Raw genomic sequence first — 26,296 nt, 5'->3', positions numbered from 1 at the left:
AACATCTGCATCAATTCAGAAAAAGAAATAAAAAGACAACAGAAAAATAAAGTGAAAACAGAAAAAATATATATACATACCATACCCCTTACCCCTCCCTTTCATTGATCACTAGCATTTCAAACTAAATTTATTTTAACATTTGTTCCCCCTATTACTTATTTTTATTCCACATGTTCTACTTGTCTGTTGACAAAGTAGATAAAAGGAGCATCAGACACAAGGTTTCCACAATCACACAGTCACATTGTGAAAGCTATATCATTATACAATCCTCATCAAGAAACATGGCTACTGGAACACAGCTCTACATTTTCAGGCAGTTCCCTCCAGCCTCTCCAGTACATCTTGGATTCAAGGTGATATCTATTTAATGCATAAGAATAACCTCCAGGATAACCTCTCGACTCTGTTTGGAATCTCTCAGAAACTGACACTTTGTCTCATTTCACTCTTTCCCCTTTTGGTTGAGAAGGTTTTCTCAATCCCTTGATGCTGAGTCTCAGCTCATTCTAGAATTTTTCTCAATGCCTTGATGCTGAGTCTCAGCTCATTCTAGGATTTCTGCCCCACGTTGCCAGGAAGGTCCACACCTCTGGGAGTCATGTTCCATGTAGATGGGGGAGGGTGGTGAGTTTGCTTGTTGTGTTGGCTAGAGAGAGAGGCCACATCTGAGCAACAAAAGAGGTTCTATTGGGGGTGACTCTTAGGCCTAATTTTAAGTAGGCTCTTGCAGAGCTGGTCTCTTGGTCACAAATTCTCTCAGTGATTTTTTGTCTGAAAATGTTTTAATTTCTCCCTCATTTTTGAAGGACAATTTTGCTGGATATAGAATTCTTGGTTGGCAATTTTTCTCTTTTAATAATTTAAATATATCATCCCACTGTCTTCTCGCCTCCATGGTTTCTGCTAAGAAATCTACACATAGTCTTATTGGGCTTTCTTTGTATGTTATGGGTTGCTTTTCTCTTGCTGCTTTCAAGATTCTCTCTTTCTCTTTGACCTCTGACATTCTGATTAGTAAATGTCTTTGAGTACGTCTATTTGGATCCATTCTCTTTGGGGTACGCTGCACTTCTTGGATCTGTAATTTTAAGTCTTTCATAAGAGTTGGGAAATTTTCTGTGATAATTTCCTCCATTAGTTTTTCTTCTCCTTTTCCCTTCTCTTCTCCTTATGGGACACCCACAACATGTATATTCATGAGCTTCATATCGTCATTCAATTCCCTGAGTCCCTGCACATATTTTTCCATTTTTTTCCTATATTTTCTTTTTCTTGTCGGATTTCAGATGTTCCATTCTCCAGTTCACTAATCCTATGTTCTGCCTCTCGAAATCTACCATTGTAGGTTTCCATTGTTTTTTTCATCTCTTCTGCCTTGCCTTTCATTCCCATAAGTTCTGTGATTTGTTTTTTCAGACTTTCAATTTCTTCTTTTTGTTCATTTCTTGCCTTCTTTATATCCTCCCTCAATTCATCAATGTGGTTTTTGATGAGGTTTTCCATGTCTGTTTGTATATTCTGAATTTATTATTTCAGCTCCTATATCTCATTTGAATTATTGGTTTGTTCCTTTGACTGGGCCATATCCTCAATTTTCCTAGTGTGATTTGTTATTTTTTGCTGGCATCTAGGCATTTAATTACCTTAATTAGTTTATTCTGGAGATTGCTTTCACTTCTTTTACCTAGGGTTTTCTTGCTGGATGAATTTGTTGTCTGTCTGTTCTTTGACATTCAGTTCAGCTTTTTCTGGACCTCTAGCTTAGGTTTTGTTTAACAGAGAATTTTTCAGTTCTTGTTTTCTTGTTTCTTGCCCTGCTTGTATGGTGCCTTCCCCCACCCCCCACCCTTAGGAGGGTCTACTTAGGTATTATAAACCCCAGCTGGATTTTCCCAGACCAAACTGGCCTCCTATCAGGAGGAAAGAGTCACCTGCGTCGGTTTTCCCTGAGGATGAGACCCAGCAGGTTGAAAGACTTTCCTGTGAAGTCTCTGGACTCTGCTTTTCTTATCCTGCCCAGTATGTGGTGCTTGTCTGACTGCAGGTCCCACCAGCATAAGATGATGCGGTACCTTTAACTTTGGCGGACTCTCCCTGCTGGGGATGTGGTGGAGACAGAGGAGAGGTTGTAGGCTGGTTTTAATGGCTTCAAATTACCAAACCCTGGTTTCTGAATTCCTTGAGGGAGGGATGCCACATGAGTTGGGCTTCATCCCTTCCCTAGAGAAAGCACAGGTTCCAGACAAGCCCTCAAACGAGCTTGTTTCTGCCTATGCCTGGGGCAGTTGCAGCCTAGAAGCCCTGCCGCTGTTTCCAAAGGCAGTCAAGCCTTTGTAGAAACACAGCCACAAAAACCTCTGTTTCCTTCTTTTTTTTTTTTTTTTTTCCATCAGCCCTGCCCCCTTGGCGCCAGGGCAAAAATGAGCGACCTCCTCTTTGACCAGGTTCACCTGAGCTGGGGGCCTATTTTTAGTAGTCATAATTTGTTAATTAATTCCACAATTGGCATTTGGTTGGGCTTAGTCCCTGCGGCTTGGGGGACTCACGGTTCTGGGGGGGGTGTAGCCGGTCCAGCAAGTCCAGACTGGGGTATGCTGTGTGTCTGGTCACTGATATGGCTCCAGGAGCTGTTCTGTACTGTTTCTGGTTATTTAGTCATTGTTCTGGAGGATGAACTAAAACGTGCACATTGCTAAGCCGCCATCTTGGCCCGGAAGTCCTACTAAATTTATTTTAACATTAGTTCCCCGTATTATTTATTTATTTTTAATCCATTTGTTTTACTCATCTGTCCATAGGTAGATAAAAGAAGCATCAGATACAAGGTTTTCACAATCACACAGTCACACTGTGAAAGCTATATCATTATACAATCATGTTCAAGAAACATGGCTACTGGAAAACGGCTCTACATTTTCACGCAGTTCCCTCCAGCCTTTCTGTTATACCTAAATTAAAAAGGTGATATCTACTTGATGGTAAGAATAACCTGCAAGATAACCTCTCAACTCTGTTTGGAATCTCTCAAAACCACTGACACTTCATTTTGTCTCATTTCTCTTTTCCCCATTTCAGTTGAGAAGGTTTTCTCAATCCTTGGTGCTGAGTCCCAGCTCATTCTAGGATTTCTGTCCCACATTACCAGGAAGGTTCACACCCCTGGGAATCATGTTCCATGTAGAGATGGGAGGGCAGTGATGGCTGAGAGAGAGAGAGAGAGAGGCCACATCTGAGTAACAAAAGAGGTTCTGTTGGGGCTGTTTCTTAGGCCTAATTTTAAGTAGGCTAAGCCTACCCTTTGTGGGGTTAAGTTCATATGAACAGCCCCCAAGATTGGGGGCTCAGCCTATTGCTTTGTTATCCCCACTGCTTGTGAGAATATAAAGACTTCTCCACATGGGGAAGTTGATTTTCCCCCTTTCTCACCATTCCCCCAAGGGGACTTTGCATATACTTTTTTATTCACTGTTCAAATCCTTCTGGGATTTATTGAGGCACCACTTTGGACAAACCTACAGAATCTCATGCCCTACTCAAGGTTCCATGTACTTACAGCGTTCACTTAAGCTGTTCACCTAAGTTATATTAGGAAATGTACTATTCAAAATATAAATTTTGTATCAAATAAACTTTTTTTGCTTTAGTCTCATACAGAAGTTAAAGTTTTAAAATATTAATTTCCATCTATTTTCAATACCCTGCAGTACTGACATTCCTTCGTTCTTCCTCATACAAAAACATTTTAAAATTTGTACATTTAGTCATTATCATTATACACTCTAGGCATTCCTAGATCATACCATCTCAGTCTTTATCATATATCTTTCCTTCTGATTTCATTTGTGCCCCCAGGCCTCCTCCCTCTATCATTCTCACATTCAGCTTCATTCAGTGTTCTAACATTATTGTGCTACAATCAGGTAGTATCGTGCTACTTATTTCTGAATTTTTACAATCAGTCCCAGGTCAAATGATTTTTACAAGGCCCCAAAAATCCACTGAACTGGGGTAAATTAGTTTTTTCAATAAATGAGCATGGGAGAACTGGATATCCATAGCCAAAAGAATGAAAGAGGACCCCATCTTACACTCTATATGAAAATTAACTCAAAGTAGATTAAACACCTAAATATAAGACTGAGCATAATAAAGCTTCTAGAAGAAAATGTAGGGAAACATCTTCAAGACCTAGTAATAGGAGGTAGCTTCCTAAACTTGACACCCAAAGCACAAGCAACAAAAGAAAAAATAGATAAGTGGGAACTCCTCAAAATCAAATGCTTCTGCACCTCAAGAGGCTTTATCAAAAAGGTGAAGAGGCAGCCAACTTAGTGGGAGAAAATATTTGGAAATCACATATTGGACAATGGTTTGATATCCTGTATACATAAAGAAAGCATACAACTCAACAACAAAAGAACAAACAACCCAATTATAAAATAGCCTAAAGATACGAATAGGCATTTTTCTGAAGAGCAAATACAGACGGCTCAAAAGCACATGAAAAGATGTTAATTTTCATTGGCTATAAGGGAAATGCAGATCAAGACTACAATGAGATACCACCTCACATCTGTAAGAATGGCTGCTATTAAACAAACAGGAAATTACAAATGTTGGAGAGGATGTGGAGAAATTAGGACACTTATGCACTGCTGGTGGAAAGGTATAATGGTGCAGTCAGTATGGAAGACAGTTTGATGGTTATTTAGGAAACTAAATAGACAGTTGCCCTATGTCCCAGCAATAGCAATACTTGGTATCCCAGCAACAGCACTACTTGGTATATACTCAGAAGAGCTGAAAGCAATGACACAAACAGATTGTGCTACAATCAGGTAGTATTCAAAATACTACCTGATTTTCTCACTGATGTTCATAGCAGCATTATTCACAATCTCCAAAAGATGGAAACAAATCAAATGCCCATCAACAAGTGGAACAACAAAATGTGTAATATACATATGATGGAATATTATGCAGCAGTAAGACAAAATGACATCCTGAAGCACATGACAAGATGGATGAGCCTTGTGGACATAATGCTGACTGAAATAAGCCAGACACAAAAGGATAGATACTATATGAGTCCATGACCATGGTAAAGGTAAAATCAGAGGCTTATAATACAGAATATAGGGGACTTAGAGATACATAGAAGCTAGAGATGGGTGAATGGTTAGCTAATAGGTTGAACTCTAATGTAAGGAAATAGATAGGGGTGAAGGTGGTTCTCTAGTAGGTCTATAAGTAATATTATATTGAAAATGAACAAGATTGAAAGGGATTGTATAGACCTATGTATTCCACTGATTAACGCTTGAAATGTAAATTAGTTCTTGCAAGAACTACTTCAAAGGTATGATTCGTGTACAAAGAGTGCTTAAGTCCAGGGTACAGGGGTAAAACTGCTATTGCATACTATAGGCTATGTTTAAAAGGAAAACATCAGCACTACCACAGCAACCGCAGAGGTAAATAATGGGAGGGAGGGACAAGAGTTAAGGGGGAGGTTTGGATTTCCCATTTGGTGAGTGTGTTTATTGGTGTGTATCTTTCTCTTGGGAACAATGAAATGATCTAAAATTGGGAGTGTTGATGGACTGCGGATGTTGGGTACAATACATGATCCCTGATGAATGCAGGTGGCTGAAGGATGCACTGACGGAGAAGTAGGTTGGCAAATGATGGTGTCGAATGTTGTGCTGATACAAAAAGGAACAGAGTCGTGAGGCATGCAGCAATGTGAATGAACGTGTGGGGCAACGGTGAGGCAATATAAGTCAGAAACGGAAGAACAACAATGGTACGGTCTCCTTTAGAAAATGCTTATAAGAAAACAGGGGCCTAGTTAGTAATTTAGAGTAGAAACATTTAGTCTGGAGTGGTAATTATTATTTCTGAATTTTGAGAGGCTGTTTTATATCTACATTTCTATGTAATCTGGTATTTAGAGATCAGAATGAACCCGATCAGGTCAGGGTTAAAATAATTCTGAACACAGGGGTAAGGAAGACATTGTCTATATTTAAGAATCACACATACTCTTTGAGACCAAAGGAGGAAAGTTTATTTGGTCTAGAACCGAAATTTTCTGTGGCACATAATGTAATACAACCTATCTGTATAGCTCATCTGAACAATTGAAACACAGGGAGCCCATAACAAGAAAGAGGTCCTTTAATCTTGTATAGATTATTGTAATACCTGAAAACATCCTAGAGTATCTTAAGCAGATAATCAAAAAGTATTGGCAAAGTCCCTTGAGGGATGGGAGAAAAAAATATAGGAACTATTAAATTTTACCATCAGGGAATCCCCTGATACTATATAAAACTTTAGGGACACCCAAATCAATAGGACAAGCCCTTGAGCTTGAGGCTTACTCTTGTGAAGCTTATGTAGGTAGCAGAGAAGCTTAGCCTACCTATAGGCATGCCTAAGAGTTACTTCTGGAGGACCTCTTTTATTGCTCAGATGTGGCCTCGGTCTCTCTAAGCCCAACTCTGCAAGTGAAATCACTGCCCTCCCCCCTACATGGGACATGACATCCAGGGGGGAAAGTCTCCCTGGTGACATGGAAGAGGACTCCCAGGGATGAATCCAGACCTGGCACCGTGGGATCAACAATTACATTCTGACCAAAATGGGGAAAATAAGTGTCACTAATACAGTATCAGTGGCAGAGAGAGTTCAAACAGCATCAAGAGGCTACTCTGGAGGTTGCTCTTACACAAGCTTCAGTCAGACTTTTAACCTGCCCAACCCTAACCAGGACCATTCCACCCAATTCTACAGAAGACCCAGGGCAATATATAAGATTCCACAAGGGTTCCTCTGGACTAGAGTAACTTTCCAGAAACCTACAACCTGCAGTTGGGTCCCTATTCCAGATGAGTCCCAAAACCTAGAGGGCTCAGCCTCTCTAGAACATCAGATAATTCCATCTTCCTACCCCATATTAGTGACAGACCCTTCCAACATGAAAAAGTTAGAATGTCCACAGCCCCAAAACCCCTAAAGTGAGGGATGGAAAGATCAAAGGTGATGGTGGAGTTCTACAGTGAAGATAGGATTTAACAAATGAATCATTATATTGATATCTCTTTTAGTCTCCAGTATCTTAGAGGAGTTAGAAGTAAAATCCTAAAATTGTGGGATTATAAACCATGCCAAAGTCTGCAATATGTTCTACAACTCATTGTGGTGCTGTGCTTTGAAATTTATCGTTTTTTTCCCTATGTATGTTATTTTTCACAAAAAAGAAGAAAAAAGTCGACTGTGGTGATAAAAAAAATCTTTATTCCCTCCAGCCTCCTACATTCGGGAGCGGCTAGAAGGAAAAATCTGAGAGGATCTTATGGTAGCCCCTGACAAACTCTGGAATCTGTCCTATAAGTACTTTTTGAAGAGTGCTTTGAAAACTATTGCTTTTTTTTCCCTTTGCTTTGTATATATGTTATACTATACAATAAAGAACAAACAAAACAAACCCGTGGAGGACGTCATCGGTTATCCAGTCTTCTGATAGACCTCGGACTTTTCCAACTTTCAAGATGCCTGCTGAACCTGGGCAGACTAGGAGCGCCCTTCCGGAGCTGCGCCCCTCCTGCTCCGGCCTCACCTGTCCCAGCCGCATTTCCCAGCCCGTCGTCCTGCAGGGAGCCGGCCCGAGGCCGGGCCAGCAGGTCCACCCCGAACATGGGAAAAAGGAGCCAGGGCGTGGGGAGGCACTAACGCTGCCCCCTAGGCCTCCGCGCCGCGCCAGGCGGCTCCTTCCTGCTATTATGACGCAGCCCGTCTCCTCCCGGGCCGAGGCGGCGGCCGGGCTCCCCCGCAGGGCGCCGCGGGACCTGCAGCCGCTCGCCGCCGCCCAAGCGCCCTCTGCGCCCTCGCGCCGCCTCTCCGCGGCCCGCCTCGCATTCTCGGATGGACGATTCGCCATTGTTTGGAGTCAGGACTTAAAATAAAAATGGTACCTGCCCCGTTTCGAAAACCCTTTTTGTCGGGGAAAACAGAATCACGAGGGTCTGCAGGGCCTTGATTTATTTTTTTGGTGTCCCACAGCGCCTACAGCCGGCCGGCGGGGCCGCGCCGAAAGCGCCGCCGCGGACACTCAGCCCGCCGCGCCCGGCGCCGCCGTGACGTCCCCGCCTCCGCCGCCGGGAGGCCGACGTGGAAGCCGCGAGGGGACCGAGCTCCGGGGGAAACCGCCTGGCAGCCGGCGCGGGAGGCACGGGAGCTGCGGTGGCGGCGCGGAGGCCCGCACAGGCGTCGCTGCCGAGGCCGGGCCCACCTCTGCGGATCGGCGAGGGCGGACCGGCGCTGCGCCATGGGTGAGGGGCCGCGGCCGGGAGGCGGGGCCGGCGGGGCGGAGGCCCGTCCGGGGAGGCTGAGGAGCCACGCTCTGAGGGGCAGGGCGCGGGCCACTCACCGCCCCTCGCACCTTCCCCTGCCTCCTGGGTTCGCTCCCGCCCCGGCAGCTTCCCACCCTCCCATTGCGTCCCTCCCTAGCGGGGCAGCGATGTCCGCAGAGAGCTGGGGCCGGGGAGACCGGGCCCGAGACCTTTCCCGGTTCCCGCTGAGGCCCGGCGAAGGCCGTCGGCCTGGCGGTCGGTGGTTCACTGAGCTGTGCTGGGTGGAGGTGAGATCTCACCCGATGGTGGGGGTGCCCCGGGCCGCTGGGGCTGCGTGGGCTCGACCCGACCCGGTGGTAGGGTACCCCGGGCCGCTGCGGCTGCGTGGGCTCGACCCGACCCGGTGGTAGGGTACCCCGGGCCGCTGGGGCTGCGTGGGCTCGACCCGACCCGATGGTGGGGGTACCCCGGACGATGGGGCTGCGTGGGCTCGACACGACCCGATGGTGGGGTACCCCGGACGATGGGGCTGCGTGGGCTCGACACGACCCGGTGGTGGGGTACCCCGGGCCGCTGCGGCTGCGTGGGCTCGACACGACCAGATGGTGGGGTAGCGCGGGCCGCTGCGGTTGCGTGGGCTCGACACGACCCGATGGTGGGGTACCCCGGGCCGCTGCGGCTGCGTGGGCTCGACACGACCCGATGGTGGGGGTACCCCGGACGATGGGGCTGCGTGGGCTCGACACGACCCGATGGTGGGGTACCCCGGGCCGCTGCGGCTGCGTGGGCTCGACACGACCCGATGGTGGGGATACCCCGGGCCGCTGCGGCTGCGTGGGCTCGACACGACCCGATGGTGGGGGTACCCCGGACGATGGGGCTGCGTGGGCTCGACACGACCCGATGGTGGGGTACCCCGGGCCGCTGCGGCTGCGTGGGCTCGACACGACCCGGTGGTGGGGTACCCCGGGCCGCTGCGGCTGCGTGGGCTCGACACGACCCGGTGGTGGGGTACCCCGGACGGTGGGGCTGCGTGGGCTCGACACGACCTGATGGTGGGGGTACCCCGGGCCGCTGCGGCTGCGTGGGCTCGACACGACCCGATGGTGGGGGTAGCCCGGGCCGCTGCGGTTGCGTGGGCTCGACACGACCCGATGGTGGGGCTACCTCGGATGATGGGGCTGCGTGGGCTCGACACGACCCGATGGTGGGGTACCCCGGGCCGCTGCGGCTGCGTGGGCTCGGAAAGTCCGCGTGGGGAGATGTTGCGCACAGCGTTGTTATATAACCAACTTCGCCCCTTGTCTGCTGATCTGTAGCTTTTCCTGTTACTAGAGTAAGATGAAGAAGGAAATGGGCGAGGGTGTTACTAGTCATGGTTGAACTTTCTAACCTCAGCTTTGGTCTCTAACCGAGGAAACTGCGTTATCACCTCAGCGTCTTGGAGCCCAAGTGAAGATGCACACCCTTTGGCGTGTTTAAATCCCTCCTCTGGGGAGTTTACTTCCTGCTGGGACCGGCACAAGCACTTTCCTATCTTCCTCCCTCCTTCCTTTGCCTTCGGTTTTGTTCTTCTGCCTCTTTTCTACCTCTGGGTAGAAAAAATCCTGTGGGAATTTGTCAATTTACACCCCTTGTATTAAACTTTACCACCTCCTCTAGCCCACGGTGTGTTTATATTCCCGAAACTCAAGGCTCTTAGCTGTGCCATTTTGTCACATTACCAGGTATTGTGTGTGGCATCATTTGTGTTGTCATTTCTAAAATATTGTTAATGTATCTTTGTTTTGGTGGGAAAGGGACTATGCTTTTACTTTATATTCCACAGTACCTTGCCTGTAGGAAATTTTCAGGAAACATTCAGTGATGCGTTTCATGTACCTTGAGTTTTATTTTTGTAATGGATTTTCTATTTTTTTTTTTTTTGGCCATTTTTGGCTTCCATGTCTGAATTTCTTGTGCCAATTGTTGTGTTACTGAATGGAGGCATCTTAGTGACAAAAAGTAGTTATAGTGGTACTGCTGCTGTATAACGATAATTGCTTTGCATGTGTAAGGACCTCATTGATCCACTGTCATTCTCAGTGGCCCTTTGGTTTTCAGGGTTATGATGGGATCATGCTAAGGTATCCATATTCTTGATTAGAAAGTGAGCTCCACTGGGGAATGATCAAGTGTCTCTTACTCTTTAGTCTACCCTCTGTGCTTACCTGTCCCAGGATCTGGCACATGGTAATCAGTAAATAATATATTTCATTGGGAACAAACATATGCACTTATAAATTGAGGTAGATAAAATACTATGTAATTTGGTATGGCTTTCAAAGGGCAAGATTAAATATTTTGTGGACCTGGTTCATAAAATGATATTGAAAATGTTTTGTTTTTATTATCTTTTTAGGTGGCTTTTTCTCAAGTATTTTTTCCAGTCTGTTTGGAACCCGGGAAATGAGAATTTTGATTTTGGGATTAGATGGAGCAGGAAAAACCACTATTTTGTACAGGTTACAGGTTGGAGAAGTTGTTACTACTATTCCTAGTAAGTGTTGGTGTGAGAAACTAATTGTAGGAGCTTTCTGGCTCCCATCTGCTATAACTATTTCTGAAGTCTAGGCTTGGAATTGATAAATATTTCATGTGATAAAGTAACTGTTAAGGTTTGTAAACTTCTAGTATTTAACGCTGTTTTTTTCATGAACCAAGAGGCAGTTTGAGTAATTTAAGTACCCTTGTAACTAGTCCATGACTAGGTTTTATTGCTTATAGCTGTTTAGAGGTTCGCTTTGATTAACTCAATCTCATTGAGAGCTAGTATCTTTATTAATAAAAGGAAGATAATATCTACTGGCTTTGAGGGGGAAATGAAGCATATAATAGTGATTTATAAACTTGTGTAAAGTATTGTATAAGCATTAAGTGATATTGTGCATATCAAGTGGTTTTCTTTCCATTGTTACCATTTTAGTTTCTCTTAATTTGGTTGACTTTTAAAGATCTGAGTTGTACAGACTGAATGGTAATCTGGGCTTAAAAGTACTAAGAGAAGAAACACCTCCACTTTAAATCAGTTATTGATAACTTAGAAAAATATTCTCAAACAGCCTTGTTTGTCTCAATAAGAATACTGTTATTTATGCCTTTTTCATTTGTTGACCTGAATATACTGAAAGAAGATAATACATTTAAGCTAACTTTGAGTTCATACAGTTTGCTGGAGGGTATTTTGATTAAGCCTATAAAATTATGCTATCACTGAAGGTATTTCTATATTATTTATATTTAAACTTCCACATTAAAAAGAAAAGCCTAGTATTTTTGAAGGTAGAACTTTTTGAACCCTGTAGCATCTACTATTTCTTTTTGCTACCTTCAGTAAATTTTAGTTCGCTTGTATTTTTCCCATATATGCTGTGGCATCTCTTGTGGCACCTGCAGTGCACACAGCCGAGTGGATTATGTATCTGTGTATGCTGGTTTATACCCCACTCTGTCCTTCACATGTAAATGATGTTCTTATTTGTGATGAAGATGTGGTGATTATATTCCTACCTAGTTCAGAGGGAGATTTCATGAACTTGAACTTTAGTTTTCACTCAAGTTGACATAGTGTGGTATTTTTTAGTTGTAAAAGACACCCTTGCTGCATACTCATAAGCATCATGTACCAATATAAACCTAAGTCTAAAACAAAAATTGTCCAGTTATAGCTGTAAGTAATTTTCCACATATGTAAAATATTAGTAATCTTTGTAAAACTCCCAACTTTTTTTGGCACCCTGTCCACTCTCCCTTCATTTCTTCTCAATGAAAGTAGTAGTAGCCACTCCCACCTGTGTGGTGCCAGCGCTCCATCTCAGAAGGACGGCAGAGAAGAGAGAGGGCCACCTTCCCTTTCACCATCCAGCTAAGACCTTAGTACAAGTGTGCTCTTTTGAGGATGTCTGGGGAGGGTCAGTGAGAGGCTAGCTCTAGAGAATCCGGTTTCCAAAAAGCAGTTTGCTTTTTGTTATGCCCTTACCCACTTGAAATTTTAAATCCAGTCTTTTTAAAATTTTGATCCCTGTTTACTTACTCCTAGCAAAATTCCAGTTTTTATAATTCACCTACAACTGTACTTTTTAAATATAACTTTTGAATACTTTTTATATGTCTGTACTGTATTATGAGGGAGCCTTAATATAATAAAATTTCCATTGAGCTAAGAATTAGGTATTTACAGAACTGCCCAGGGATTCTTTTTTATAGCCTGAAGGTGGTGCTGATCTTCTAATTGGTGTTGGTGTGTGTGTGTGTGTGTGTGTGTGTGTGTGTGTGTGTGTGTGTGTGTGTATTTGTGTGTGTGTAGTAGAGCACACTGTCTTGTCTTAGGTAGAGCAATATCTCAACCAATAATGTGATTCAACAATTATTTATTGCTAAAATGCAATTAGATTGGATACCTTGAAGGTAGAATGTGTTAGTCTGTACATACACTAATTCAATTTCTCTTTCAGCTATCGGATTTAATGTTGAGACAGTAACATATAAAAACCTTAAATTCCAAGTCTGGGATTTAGGAGGACAGACAAGTATCAGGTATGCTACTAAGACCAGATTATTTATTTTGTGGTATTTAACATTTTTTGGTTCTTTTAAGGGTCGATAGCAGTAAACCAAAATATAGCTTCCTTTGTAATTTAAATAGCTGCTTAGTTTAAAATGAGGTACAATTTGAAACTGCCCTCAGTGCATCCTTTGAATTAAAGTCTGTTAGGAAGCCAGTTTTTCAGGTATCATTTAAATGAAAAATCTTTTCCAAACATTCCAGGGCCCAGTTACTTCAGTAGTTCATATGTAAAAATGCTTATCCATTTAGTTCTTGTCAGTCCCTTCTTCTGTGAGATATATTGTTTTGGAAATCATAAAAATGCTTTGCAGTCTCAGCAGTTAGGACTAACGTGGACATAGGTGCACTCCAGAACTCAGGTCCCTACCTTGTGTTATGTGTTCGATGTGGTAACTGTGAATATTTGGTGACTTCATGGTTACTTATTCTGTTATCATCTTAAAAGATTAATAGCGCATTTCTCAAAATCCTGGCTCATTGTAACTCATATTTTTTGAAACTGGTTTTGTAATTTTAGCCGTTTTAAAAATTAACTATATATTCTTCCATTTTGAATTTTCTGTAGACCATACTGGAGATGTTATTATTCAAACACAGATGCAGTCATTTATGTTGTGGACAGCTGTGACCGAGACCGAATTGGCATTTCCAAATCAGAGTTAGTTGCCATGTTGGAGGTAAGAAAACTTTGTTAAAAGGTAGGGGCAGGGCGGGCCACGGTGGCTCAGCAGGTAAGAGTGCTTGCCTGCCATGCCTGAGGACCTGGGTTCGATTCCTGGTGCCTGCCCATGTTAAAAAAAAAAAAAAGAAAAGAAAAGGTAGGGGCAATAGTTTACATTTACTTGCTGTTCAGATGCAGATTTTGTTTGTTTGTGTACCTTGAGTGCCATTTTCTTATGTACATCACTTCCTGTTCCAGAAATGTGGCTGGGGGTGAGGGGAGAATGAGGTTGGAGGGAAAAAAAAAATCCAACCTTGTAACTTCCTTTTCAGGAAGTTCAGGGCTGAACTCTGTGAACTAAAGTAATGTAACTATTCTAAGTCACTCTGATGACATGACTTTAAAAAAATTTTATTTTTTTATTTTTAGCTATCTGAATTAGTTTTTGGAAGCATATAAGGGAATAAATGATATATACACACATATATAATTGTTTGTTTTAGAAGTTTTAATGTTTAAAGAAATGTACATTTCTGGGTTTCTGTCACAATTCTGGCCCCAGCTTACCTTTTCCAACTTGACCTTTCTTTACCCCTCACGGTGATTACAGTGCTCCCACCACACCGCCTCCTTTCTGTTCTTGAAACGCGCTGAGCTCGCATACCTGGCTTAGTACCTTTTGCATTTGCTGATCCTTCTAATTGGAGTACTCGGTCCCAAAATCTCCGCATGGCCGCCTTCTCTCTCATCCAGTCCTAACACAAATGTCACTTCCAAGAGAGAAGTTTCAGTTATTTTCTAAGCACCTTACCTTACGTATTCTTTATAGCATTTACCATTTCTTTTTATTATTTTGAAATGTATTTGTTTACTTATGTCTGTCTCCCTCACTAAAATGTAAGTTCTTGAGTTTCCCCTGGTATCCTTAATGTGTGCAGTAGTGTTTAACAATTAATTAAGAGTTCAGTATGGTTTATTCATGGATGTTAATAAGGTCATTTATTGACTGAATTCAGAGGATACATTAAATAATCAAATAAAAAGTTTTAAATGAGACTGCAAATGAACTATGACTAATTTAATTAATGCTGAAATTGCCTTTGGTAGCTATAGAAAATTAGATGGGTAAGTTTACTTTTACCACCAAAACTCTGATTCTGAATTGTCCTTTCACCTTATGTTGAAATATAAGTTCTGTGCCACTTGATACCCAGATAGAAGCATTCTCAGAAGAAGGACATGAATCACTGATTTCTTAGACTACTGACTTCTTAGTGGCTTCCAGGTTATAATTGCAGACCTAATAGTTTTAAACTTTTGCTTAATTTTTTCTACACTGTAGCGTCATATTTATTATAAAAGCTTTTTAGACCAAATCCAAGTATAAGGAACTGTTTAATTGTGTTGGGTATAATGGATTTTTAAAATAATACCTTTATTTAAATATAATTCACATGGTATAGTGGGTTTTTATCATATAAAGTATGATTATAAGAAATGGATTGTAAACTTCAATTTACAATTTTTTGAGTTGTGCAGAATTGTTAGGCTATTTGTGGTAATTTGACTTACGTAATCTTATGGAGAAAGAACTGAAAGTTGGATTCTTCCTTTAGGAAGTAACTTAACTGACTTAAATATTTATTATGTTATGTCAAACAAAAATAGAGTACAAGTCAGGACTATTAACATTAAAACATGTGGACACAAAATTACTATAGGTTTCATCTTTGTACACAAAAAATAATAATTCTAAACAGAGTAAAGAGTTAAATGTGAAGAATGGAGACCATTTTTATAAGAATAGAAAATTGAATATGTTTAAAGTTCCTGGCTTGAAAAGACTTTCTAAATCCAGTTTTGGGAGGAAGTACAGAAGGAAAGATAGATTTAATTGTCTTAGAAATAAGCAAAAAAATCCAAAAATCTTTGGTGTGCCAAATAATATAAACAAGAGTAAAACTGAAAACTGGGACACAGTTTTGCAACCAATGACTAAGGCTTAATGTTCTTAATCATATAAAGACCTTTTGTAAATCAGTAGAAGAATGAGCAAAAGGTATGAACGTAGAGTTCACAGGAGAAAAGCGTATTGTTAATGAACATTTGCATTTTAATACCCTAATACGTAACTGTAATAAGAGTCTATGCTTGAAAAATATGTAATTTCAATTCTATGAAGGCTGGATTGAGGATGGGCACTTTATACACTGTTGGCCGGAGTGGAGATTGTTACAGCCTTTCTAGAAAGCAGTGTATCAATATATGTGATGAGATCCTGAAAATAAAAAAGTCTACACTTTGATTCCATTTTTAGAGAGTTACCTTAAGGAATTAGAGTTTCACATAAAGCTGTATGTATAAAGATCTGTCACTTGGGTATACCTAACAGTCAGGTGAAAAGAATGCAGTTGAGTCAATTAACAGGAAAATAGGCAGTTTTTAATGCATCCATAGTGTAGAGTACATTTAGCCACTGAAAATGTTTTTTTAATTTTTTGGTGATTGTAAAGACATGCGTGATTTAAAGTTTGGTTGTTTTTGTTTTTAAGCAGGTTGTAGGACTATATATCAATGTGATCTCAAATGTGAAAATATATTTGCTGAATAAATTTTTTAAGTATCTGTAGAACAAAGGACTAGTAGAAAATATAAAAATTCTACCTCCGAAAATGTTGGGAGGTAGAATTATGGGTGTGGCTTTTTTTATTTATACTTCTAGGTAATTTCAGATAATTTATAGTGAATATGATATTTAATTAGTAATTAGAAAATACAGTTTAAAATAATACATTTCTGGCATTTTAATTTTTTACTCAATGGGAGCAAATTGGTTGGGTGAAATTAAATATTTTTCAATTTTAATTAGGAAGAAGAGCTGAGAAAAGCAATTTTAGTGGTGTTTGCAAATAAGCAAGATATGGAACAGGCCATGACTCCCTCAGAGATGGCAAACTCACTGGGGTTACCTGCCTTGAAGGACCGGAAATGGCAAATATTTAAAACTTCAGCAACCAAAGGCACTGGCCTTGATGAGGCAATGGAATGGCAAGTATTGTGTTTCCAGAAGCCGTCTTTGCATTTGTATGTGTGCATGCAGTAATTCTTGAGTCTTCAGGATAACACTCAGATTACATAGTTTATCATACTAAGTTCCTCCAGCCTTTCCTATCAGTTGGTCTTCATGTGCGTCTACCTTTATTTCAACCATACCTGCCTAATTATGGTTACTGAAGTCAGATGTGTGTCTTCTTCCCTGCCTCATCCCATCCCATCACCTCATCACACACACACAAATTAGATGCTGTTGTCAACAGGTCAGTGACATACAGTACTCGTTGACCTGTCTTATAATTGTTAGTTCGATTTGTCTGTCTACTCACTATATTATCAATTGAGGTTTGAGACTCGTTCTCACTTCTGAATCATCCACACGTAGTCTGTCAGTAGTTAGTAGCTTGGAAAATAGTAGATATTTGGTCTTTTTCATTTAAAAAATAGAGTTAAAGCTAAGACCCTCAGAAATTTCATCTTTAACATCCTTATTCTAATCTGTGTTAGTCTTCATCGTTTTAAATGTTTTGGAATTCATCCCCAGTCTGAAATTTATATTATAAATGATCATGCTCTGTACCTAAATGTTAACACAGTTGAAGCTGATTTGACTGAACTCTTCATTTTCTATTCACAGGTTAGTTGAAACATTAAAGAGCAGACAGTAATCCACCTGCTTCTCTGCTCCTCTGAAATGAAGGTTATGTCACATATCCCTTTGGAAACAGTCCCATGTGCTTCACACTACTAAATGTTAAAACTACATGATTGTTGGCATATGCTGGACTGACTGCAACATTTGTAATAAATATAAAAAATGAGTATTTGGTTGGAGGGGTAACTCATCTTGTTGAACCAACTGAATATCTGTTCTGTATAATATAAAAGATCCCATCCTTGCTTTCTTATGTTAAGGTGTATATTCTATTTGTATGGAATTCTTATTCAAATGCAGTTCTATTGAAGAATGCACTCTTTTTTGGGGGGGGAAGCCCTCTTATTTTTGAATTAGTAGTTGCAGCTTGTTTGTATAAACACTAATAAATATCTTAACTCAGATTTTTTCCCCCTACTATTAATTTAGTCCTTCCAAAGATTAGACTCAGTAGACTAGCATCACAGTGTGTACACTATTCTTTATTTATTCAACTGATTATTAAGCTGATTCACTTAAAAACTTTTGATTATAGGCATGAATTTGAAATCATTATTTTGGTGGTTAATTTCACTGACTTATCTGTAATTGTCATTTTATAGTTCATAGTTTTCAAAAAAATGTTTAACATATACTGACGTAGTCAACCTGTACAGCAACCCTGTGAGGTAGGTAGGACAAATTGTAACATCTACATTTAAGGGATATGGACCCGAGCTTCTGATGGCTTGTCCAAGATCACATGCTAGTGTACGAGTGTGGGGGGTGGTTCAGAGTGGGACTTAAGGGCCAGAAGGTTATTCCATACACTGCCCAAGTGCTACCCCACATATTCCTGAAAATGGCAACACTGACAACTTAAAATGAAATTGTGCTAATTGAAATCGTCACAGTACCTTTGAAGTAATATCTATAAACTTGTCTGATACAGTAGAGGTGATCAGTGGGTTAGGTAATAAAACAATACTACAATGTGTTTGATGGCATTCACAGCACATTAAAGAAAAAAGTACATTAAAAGAGAAAGGCTTGCCTTAAGAGGTATTGTAAAAGATGGCTCCACTGTGTTACGTTTTTATTTTTAAAATTAAGCATGTAAATTTGATAGGTAAAGAGTCAAAATCTTATTGGTTCTACAGGGAGAAATTAAATATTCCTGGTTTTAAAAATTAAGTTCATTTTTAGACTATCAGATAAATTTAAAAAGCAAACTGAATTCATATGCACAGGAGCTTATCAAACTACTCTGTCCACTGCAAGATTGACTGATGTGGCAGAAGAATGTAGTCCTTAGTAATTACTAAAATTAGGGGAAGCTTTTTAATTTAAATAAATTGGACCACCAACATTTTAAAAATAGGGGGCTGGTGAAGATAGCTTCATCCCATGGTGCCCTTCGAGTAAGAGAACTAGTCTCCCATGTGCCTAATACTTCTGGGATAGCACAGTGTTCACAGTTTCCATGTCACTTCTGATGGACAGAGCCTGTCATTTTCTTTTATACAATGCTGTATCCAGTGTGGTACCTGGCACATTGTGACTCCTCAGAATATGTTCATGGTTGGAACAGTGGGATATATATGTGTCAGCTGGGAAATGGCACCTCTGAAGCTGATACTTGGTTCCCCTTCCAGTCAGTGGTGCATGTTTGGGAAATAGCTGGCATCCAGGATGCAGTCTGTGGGCATACAGAAAATAAGTTCACTGACACACTGAGGGGCTGGGCTTACCTCTCACTGGCCGGGTTCTCCCCAGCAGTTCAGGAACTGCAGAGTTGAAGTTGAAGGGAATGAGGCCCGGGCAGGCCTATGCTGGATGGCCCATAACCTGTTGCCTTCCAAGCTGAGGGCATGAAGTTCTTGGAAAGGTCAGTACTTGGATGAGTCTGATTCGTCTGGTTTATTGCAAAGTAGGATGAGGTAATAGGGTGCATACTTACTAGGGTATAAATTAGAAGGCTGTTGCCTAGCAGGAAACAACTGTACAGGTGTGTCCCAGGAATTTGTTCATATTTGCAAAATAAATGTCTACTGAGTATTGTTTTGTAAGAAGCCTGATAATGGGCAAAGCACCAAACTTAAAATCAAAACACATGCTCTAGGCACAAATTGCCACTCCTTCAATTTCTTTTCAGTAAAACAAGAGGCCTTGAGAAATGATACCAAAGGTTTCTCTGAGCTCTAAAATTTAGCTTATAATTTTGATCCATAGTTTTGCTGTGTCATGTGGTCACTAACTCCAAAACAAAAAAGAAAATTCAGAGTGATAGAATTACTTCTGTTATCCGAATACCTGAGATGCACTTTAAATTGTGGAAATGTAAGTTCCTTGAGGGCAGGGACCATGCTTATTTACTGTTAGTATCCCTTGCATCTAATGCGGTGCACTGGCATGTAGTAGGTACTCAATAAATATTTATTGATTAAAAACAAATGCTCAATTTCTCTATTTGCTTTCAATAAACTTTAGCATTAACTTTTTGTTGTTGGTTTAAAACAGCTTTATCAAAGCAGTTCCTGTACTTGCTTTAAAAAGCTTGTGGGGGAGAAAAGGAAGTAGCACTTTCAATTCTTAGTTATAGCCTCTGGTCTTTGATATTGTATTTCTACTGAGTTTAAGACTCTTAAGTCTTAAGTTTTGCAATTTAAGACATTATTGGCTTTTGTTATGGTCACTGAAGAATAAGCTCTTTTAGACGCTGTTCCCTCCTTCCCCTCCCCTCTTCTCACAGACACTTGACTTGTTCCTCCACTTCCTAACGCTCTTGTTTGGTTAAATAAAGTCAGTGTCAACATGATGATTGTGTAAATATTTGTTTACTGCAGCACTGAATAGTGATGTAACTGATTATATAGTACAACTGTGTTTTCATTTTTCCTAGAATTGAAAATAACTTTTTTTTTAAAGCTGCTTAGATTGCTATGTCCCCCATGATTAATTTTTCTTCCAATAAACTATTAGTTTAGTTTTATCTCTTTGGAGACTTCGCTCACAACTCTGCCTTCCTGTTCCAACTTGTACTGGTAAGAGGCATAGCTGTAATCTTTTTTTTTTTTTTTTTTTTTTTTATTAATTAAAAAAAGAATTAACAAAACAATTAGAAATCATTCCAATCTACATGTACAATCAGTAATTCTTAATAACATCACATAGTTGCATATTCATCATTTCTTAGTACATTTGCATCGATTTAGAAAAAGAAATAAAAAGACAACAGAATAAGAATTAAAACAATAATAGAAAGAAAAAAAAAACAAAAACAAAAAACCTATACCTCACATGCAGCTTCATTCAGTGTTTTAACATAATTGCATTACAATTGGGTAGTATTGTGCTGTCCATTTCTGAGTTTTATATCCAGTCCCGTTGTACAGTCTGTATCCCTTCATCTCCAATTATCCCTTCTCTTTTTTCTTTTTTTTTTTTAATTAACGGAAAAAAAGAAATTAACCCAACATTTAGAGATCATACCATTCTACACATGCAATCATTAATTCTTAACATCATCACATAGATGCATGATCATCATTTCTTAGTACATTTGCATTGGTTTAGAAGAACTAGCAACATAACCGAAAAAGATATAGAATGTTAATATAGAGAAAAAAATAAAAGTAATAATAGTAAAATCAAAACAAAACAGAACAAAACAAAACAAAAACCTATAGCTCAGATGCAGCTTCATTCAGTGTTTTAACATGATTACTTTACAATTAGGTATTATTGTGCTGTCCATTTTTGAGTTTTTGTATCTAGTCCTGTTGCACAGTCTGTATCCCTTCAGCTTCAATTACCCATTGTCTTACCCTGTTTCTAACTCCTGCTGAACTCTGTTACCAATGACATATTTCAAGTTTATTCTCGAATGACCGTTCACATCAGTGGGACAATACAGTATTTGTCCTTTAGTTTTTGGCTGGATTCACTCAGCATAATATTCTCTAGGTCCATCCATGTTATTACATGGTTCATAAGTTTATCTTGTCTTAAAGCTGCATAATATTCCATCGTATGTATATACCACAGTTTGTTTAGCCACTCTTCTGTTGATGGAGATTTTGGCTGTTTCCATCTCTTTGCAATTGTAAATAATGCTGCTATAAACATTGGTGTGCAAATGTCCGTTTGTGTCTTTGCCCTTAAGTCCTTTGAGTAGATACCTAGCAATGGTATTGCTGGGTCATATGGCAATTCTATATTCAGCTTTTTGAGGAACCGCCAAACTGCCTTCCACAGTGGTTGCACCCTTTGACATTCCCACCAACAGTGGATAAGTGTGCCTCTTTCTCCGCATCCTCTCCAGCACTTGTCATTTTTTGTTTTGTTGATAATGGCCATTCTGGTGGGTGTGAGATGATATCTCATTGTGGTTTTGATTTGCATTTCTCTAATGGCCAGGGACATTGAGCATCTCTTCATGTGCCTCTTGGCCATCCGTATTTCCTCTTCTGAGAGGTGTCTGTTCAAGTCTTTTTCCCATTTTGTAATTGGGTTGGCTGTCTTTTTGTTGTTGAGATGAACAATCTCTATAAATTCTGGATACTAGACCTTTATCTGATATGTCGTTTCCAAATATTGTCTCCCATTGTGAAGGCTGTCTTTCTACTTTCTTGATGAAGTTCTTTGATGCACAAAAGTGTTTAATTTTGAGGAGTTCCCATTTATTTATTTCCTTCTTCAGTGCTCTTGCTTTAGGTTTAAGGTCCATAAAACCGCCTCCAGTTGTAAGATCCATAAGATATCTCCCAACATTTTCCTCTAACTGTTTTATGGTCTTAGACCTAATGTTTAGATCTTTGATCCATTTTGAGTTAACTTTTGTATAGGGTGTGAGAGATGGGTCTTCTTTCATTCTTTTGCATATGGATATCCAGTTCTCTAGGCACCATTTATTGAAGAGACTGCTCTGTCCCAGGTGAGTTGGCTTGACTGCGTTATCAAAGATCAAATGTCCATAGATGAGAGGGTCTATATCTGAGCACTCTATTCGATTCCATTGGTCGATATATCTATCTTTATGCCAATACCATGCTGTTTTGACCACTGTGGCTTCATAATATGCCTTAAAGTCAGGCAGCGCGAGACCTCCAGCTTCGTTTTTTTTCCTCAAGATGTTTTTAGCAATTCGGGGCACCCTGCCCTTCCAGATAAATTTGCTTATTGGTTTTTCTATTTCTGAAAAATAAGTTGTTGGGATTTTGATTGGTATTGCATTGAATCTGTAAATCAATTTAGGTAGGATTGACATCTTAACTATATTTAGTCTTCCAATCCATGAACACGGTATGCCCTTCCATCTATTTAGGTCTTCTGTGATTTCTTTTAGCAGTTTTTTGTAGTTTTCTTTATATAGGTTTTTTGTCTCTTTAGTTAAATTTATTCCTAGGTATTTTATTCTTTTAGTTGCAATTGTAAATGGGATTCGTTTCTTGATTTCCCCCTCAGCTTGTTCATTACTAGTGTATAGAAATGCTACAGATTTTTGAATGTTGATCTTGTAACCTGCTACTCTGCTGTACTCATTTATTAGCTCTAGTAGTTTTGCTGTGGATTTTTCCGGGTTTTCGACGTATAGTATCATATCGTCTGCAAACAGTGATAGTTTTACTTCTTCCTTTCCAATTTTGATGCCTTGTATTTCTTTTTCTTGTCTAATTGCTCTGGCTAGAACCTCCAACACAATGTTGAATAATAGTGGTGATAGTGGACATCCTTGTCTTGTTCCTGATCTTAGGGGGAAAGTTTTCAATTTTTCCCCATTGAGGATGATATTAGCTGTGGGTTTTTCATATATTCCCTCTATCATTTTAAGGAAGTTCCCTTGTATTCCTATCTTTTGAAGTGTTTTCAACAGGAAAGGATGTTGAATCTTGTCGAATGCCTTCTCTGCATCAATTGAGATGATCATGTGATTTTTCTGCTTTGATTTGTTGATATGGTGTATTACATTAATTGATTTTCTTATGTTGAACCATCCTTGCATACCTGGGATGAATCCTACTTGGTCATGATGTATAATTCTTTTAATGTGTTGTTGGATACGATTTGCTAGAATTTTATTGAGGATTTTTGCATCTGTATTCATTAGAGAGATTGGTCTGTAGTTTTCTTTTTTTGTAATATCTTTGCCTGGTTTTGGTATGAGGGTGATGTTGGCTTCATAGAATGAATTAGGTAGTTTTCCCTCCACTTCGATTTTTTTGAAGAGTTTGAAGAGAATTGGTACTAATTCTTTCTGGAACGTTTGGTAGAATTCACATGTGAAGCCATCTGGTCCTGGACTTTTCTTTTTAGGAAGCTTTTGAATGACTAATTCAATTTCTTTACTTGTGATTGGTTTGTTGAGGTCATCTATGTCTTCTTGAGTCAAAGTTGGTTGTTCATGTCTTTCCAGGAACCCGTCCATTTCCTCTAAATTGTTGTATTTATTAGCGTAAAGTTGTTCATAGTATCCTGTTATTACCTCCTTTATTTCTGTGAGGTCAGTAGTTATGTCTCCTCTTCCATTTCTGATCTTATTTATTTGCATCCTCTCTCTTCTTCTTTTTGTCAATCTTGCTAAGGGCCCATCAATCTTATTGATTTTCTCATAGAACCAACTTCTGGCCTTATTGATTTTCTCTATTGTTTTCATGTTTTCAATTTCATTTATTTGTGCTCTAATCTTTGTTATTTCTTTCCTTTTGCTTGCTTTGGGGTTAGCTTGCTGTTCTTTCTCCAGTTCTTCCAAATGGATAGTTAATTCCTGAATTTTTGCCTTTTCTTCTTTTCTGATATAGGCATTTAGAGCAATAAATTTCCCTCTTAGCACTGCCTTTGCTGCGTCCCATAAGTTTTGATATGTTGTGTTTTCATTTTCATTCGCCTTGAGGTATTTGCTAATTTCTCTTGCAATTTCTTCTTTGACCCAGTCGTTGTTTAGGAGTGTGTTGTTGAGCCTCCACGTATTTGTGAATTTTCTGGCACTCTGCCTATTATTGATTTCCAACATCATTCCTTTATGGTCCGAGAAAGTGTTGTGTAAGATTTCAATCTTTTTAAATTTGTTAAGACTTGCTTTGTGACCCAGCATATGGTCTATCTTTGAGAATGATCCATGAGCACTTGAGAAAAAGGTGTATCCTGCTGTTGTGGGATGTAATGTCCTATAAATGTCTATTAAGTCTAGTTCATTTATAGTAATATTCAGATTCTCTATTTCTTTGTTGATCCTCTGTCGAGATGTTCTGTCCCTTGATGAGAGTGGTGAGTTGAAGTCTCCAACTATTATGGTATATGAGTCTATTTCCCTTTTCAGTGTTTGCAGTATATTCCTCACGTATTTTGGGGCATTCTGATTCGGTGCGTAAATATTTATGATTGTTATGTCTTCTTGTTTAATTGTTCCTTTTATTAGTATATAGTGTCCTTCTTTGTCTCTTTTAACTGTTTTACATTTGAAGTCTAATTTGTTGGATATTAGTATAGCCACTCCTGCTCTTTTCTGGTTGTTATTTGCATGAAATATCTTTTCCCAACCTTTCACTTTCAACCTATGTTTATCTTTGGGTCTAAGATGTGTTTCCTGTAGACAGCATATAGAAGGATCCTGTTTTTTAATCCATTCTGCCAATCTATGTCTTTTGATTGGGGAATTCAGTCCATTGACATTTAGTGTTATTACTGTTTGGATAATATTTTCCTCTAACATTTTGCCTTTTGTATTATATATATCATATCTGATTTTCCTTCTTTCTACACTCTTTTCCATATCTCTCTCTTCTGTCTTTCTGTATCTGACTCTAGTGCTCCCTTTAGTATTTCTTGCAGAGCTGGTCTCTTGGTCACAAATTCTTTCAGTGACTTTTTGTCTGAGAATGTTTTAATTTCTCCCTCATTTTTGAAGGATAATTTTGCTGGATATAGGAGTCTTGGTTGGCAGTTTTTCTCTTTTAGTATTTTAAATATATCATCCCACTGTCTTCTAGCTTCCATGGTTTCTGCTGAGAAATCTACACAAAGTCTTATTGGGTTTCCCTTGTATGTAATGGATTGTTTTTCTCTTGCTGCTTTCAAGATCTTCTCTTTCTCTTTGACCTCTGACATTCTAACTAGTAAATGTCTTGGAGAACGCCTATTTGGGTCTAATCTCTTTGGGGTGCGCTGCACTTCTTGGATCTGTAATTTTAGGTCTTTCATAAGAGTTGGGAAATTTTCAGTGATAATTTCTTCCATTAGTTTTTCTCCTCCTTTTCCCTTCTCTTCTCCTTCTGGGACACCCACAACACGTATATTTGTGCGGTTCATATTGTCCTTGAGTTCCCTGATACCCTGTTCAAATTTTTCCATTCTTTTCCCTATAGTTTCTGTTTCTTTTTGGAATTCAGATGTTCCATCCTCCAAATCACTAATTCTATCTTCTGTCTCTTTAAATCTATCATTGTAGCTATCCATTATTTTTTCTATGTTTGCTACTTTATCCTTCACTTCCATAAGTTCTGCGATTTGTTTTTTCAGTTTTTCTATTTCTTCTTTATGTTCAGCCCATGTCCTCTTCATGTCCTCCCTCAATTTATCGATTTCATTTTTGAAGAGGTTTTCCATTTCTGTTCGTATATTCAGCATTAGTTGTCTCAGCTCTTGTGTCTCATTTGAGCTATTGGTTTGTTCCTTTGACTGAGCCATATTCTCAATCTTTTGAGCGTGGACAGTTATCTTCTGCTGCTGGCGTCTGGGCATTTATTCAGATTTCTCTTGGTGTTGGACCCAGCAAGGTTGTAATATTTTTCTGTGAAATCTCTGGGTTCTGTTTTTCTTATCCTGCCCAGTAGGTGGCGCTCGTGGCACACGTTTGTCTGCGGGTCCCACCAGTAAAAGGTGCTGTGGGACCTTAAACTTTGGAAAACTCTCGCCGTCCTGGGGGTTCGCTAGCCGAAACGGCTTGAGCCGGCCCGGGGTCCGAACGCAGGGAGGGTTGC

The 26,296-nt window shown here is 39.9% G+C and overlaps 2 protein-coding genes across 4 annotated transcripts in view; one reads left to right on the top strand and one right to left on the bottom strand.

The window, feature by feature from the left end:
• The window catches only part of LOC143690733 (uncharacterized), a 57,201-nt gene extending 49,250 nt beyond the window's left edge, over positions 1-7,951 (bottom strand). Inside the window, exon 1 of the mRNA XM_077168294.1 lies at positions 7,500-7,951. Coding sequence (XP_077024409.1) covers positions 7,500-7,951 — 452 coding nt within the window. The remainder of the gene's footprint in view (positions 1-7,499) is intronic.
• A 207-nt stretch (positions 7,952-8,158) lies between these two features.
• On the top strand, positions 8,159-17,743 carry ARL1 (ARF like GTPase 1). 3 transcript variants are annotated; one of them, XM_077111770.1, is made up of 6 exons: positions 8,159-8,342; positions 10,765-10,902; positions 12,857-12,938; positions 13,535-13,646; positions 16,500-16,678; positions 17,322-17,743. In XM_077111770.1, exons 1-6 carry the CDS (start codon positions 8,339-8,341, stop codon positions 17,350-17,352), a joined length of 546 nt encoding a protein of 181 aa, XP_076967885.1. In that variant the 5' UTR covers positions 8,159-8,338; the 3' UTR covers positions 17,353-17,743. The 3 variants fall into 3 exon arrangements, with proteins under 3 accessions (XP_076967885.1, XP_076967888.1, XP_076967886.1); XM_077111771.1 differs by lacking the exon at positions 8,159-8,342 and adding an exon at positions 8,387-8,650; XM_077111773.1 differs by lacking the exon at positions 10,765-10,902.
• The last annotated feature ends 8,553 nt before the right edge of the window (positions 17,744-26,296 follow it).

Source organism: Tamandua tetradactyla, chromosome 7 (assembly GCF_023851605.1).
Source record: "Tamandua tetradactyla isolate mTamTet1 chromosome 7, mTamTet1.pri, whole genome shotgun sequence".
In the NCBI taxonomy this organism is placed as follows: Eukaryota; Metazoa; Chordata; class Mammalia; order Pilosa; family Myrmecophagidae; genus Tamandua; species Tamandua tetradactyla.
Note: the sequence above shows the minus strand (reverse complement) of the source record. Positions and strands in the feature narration are given on the sequence as shown.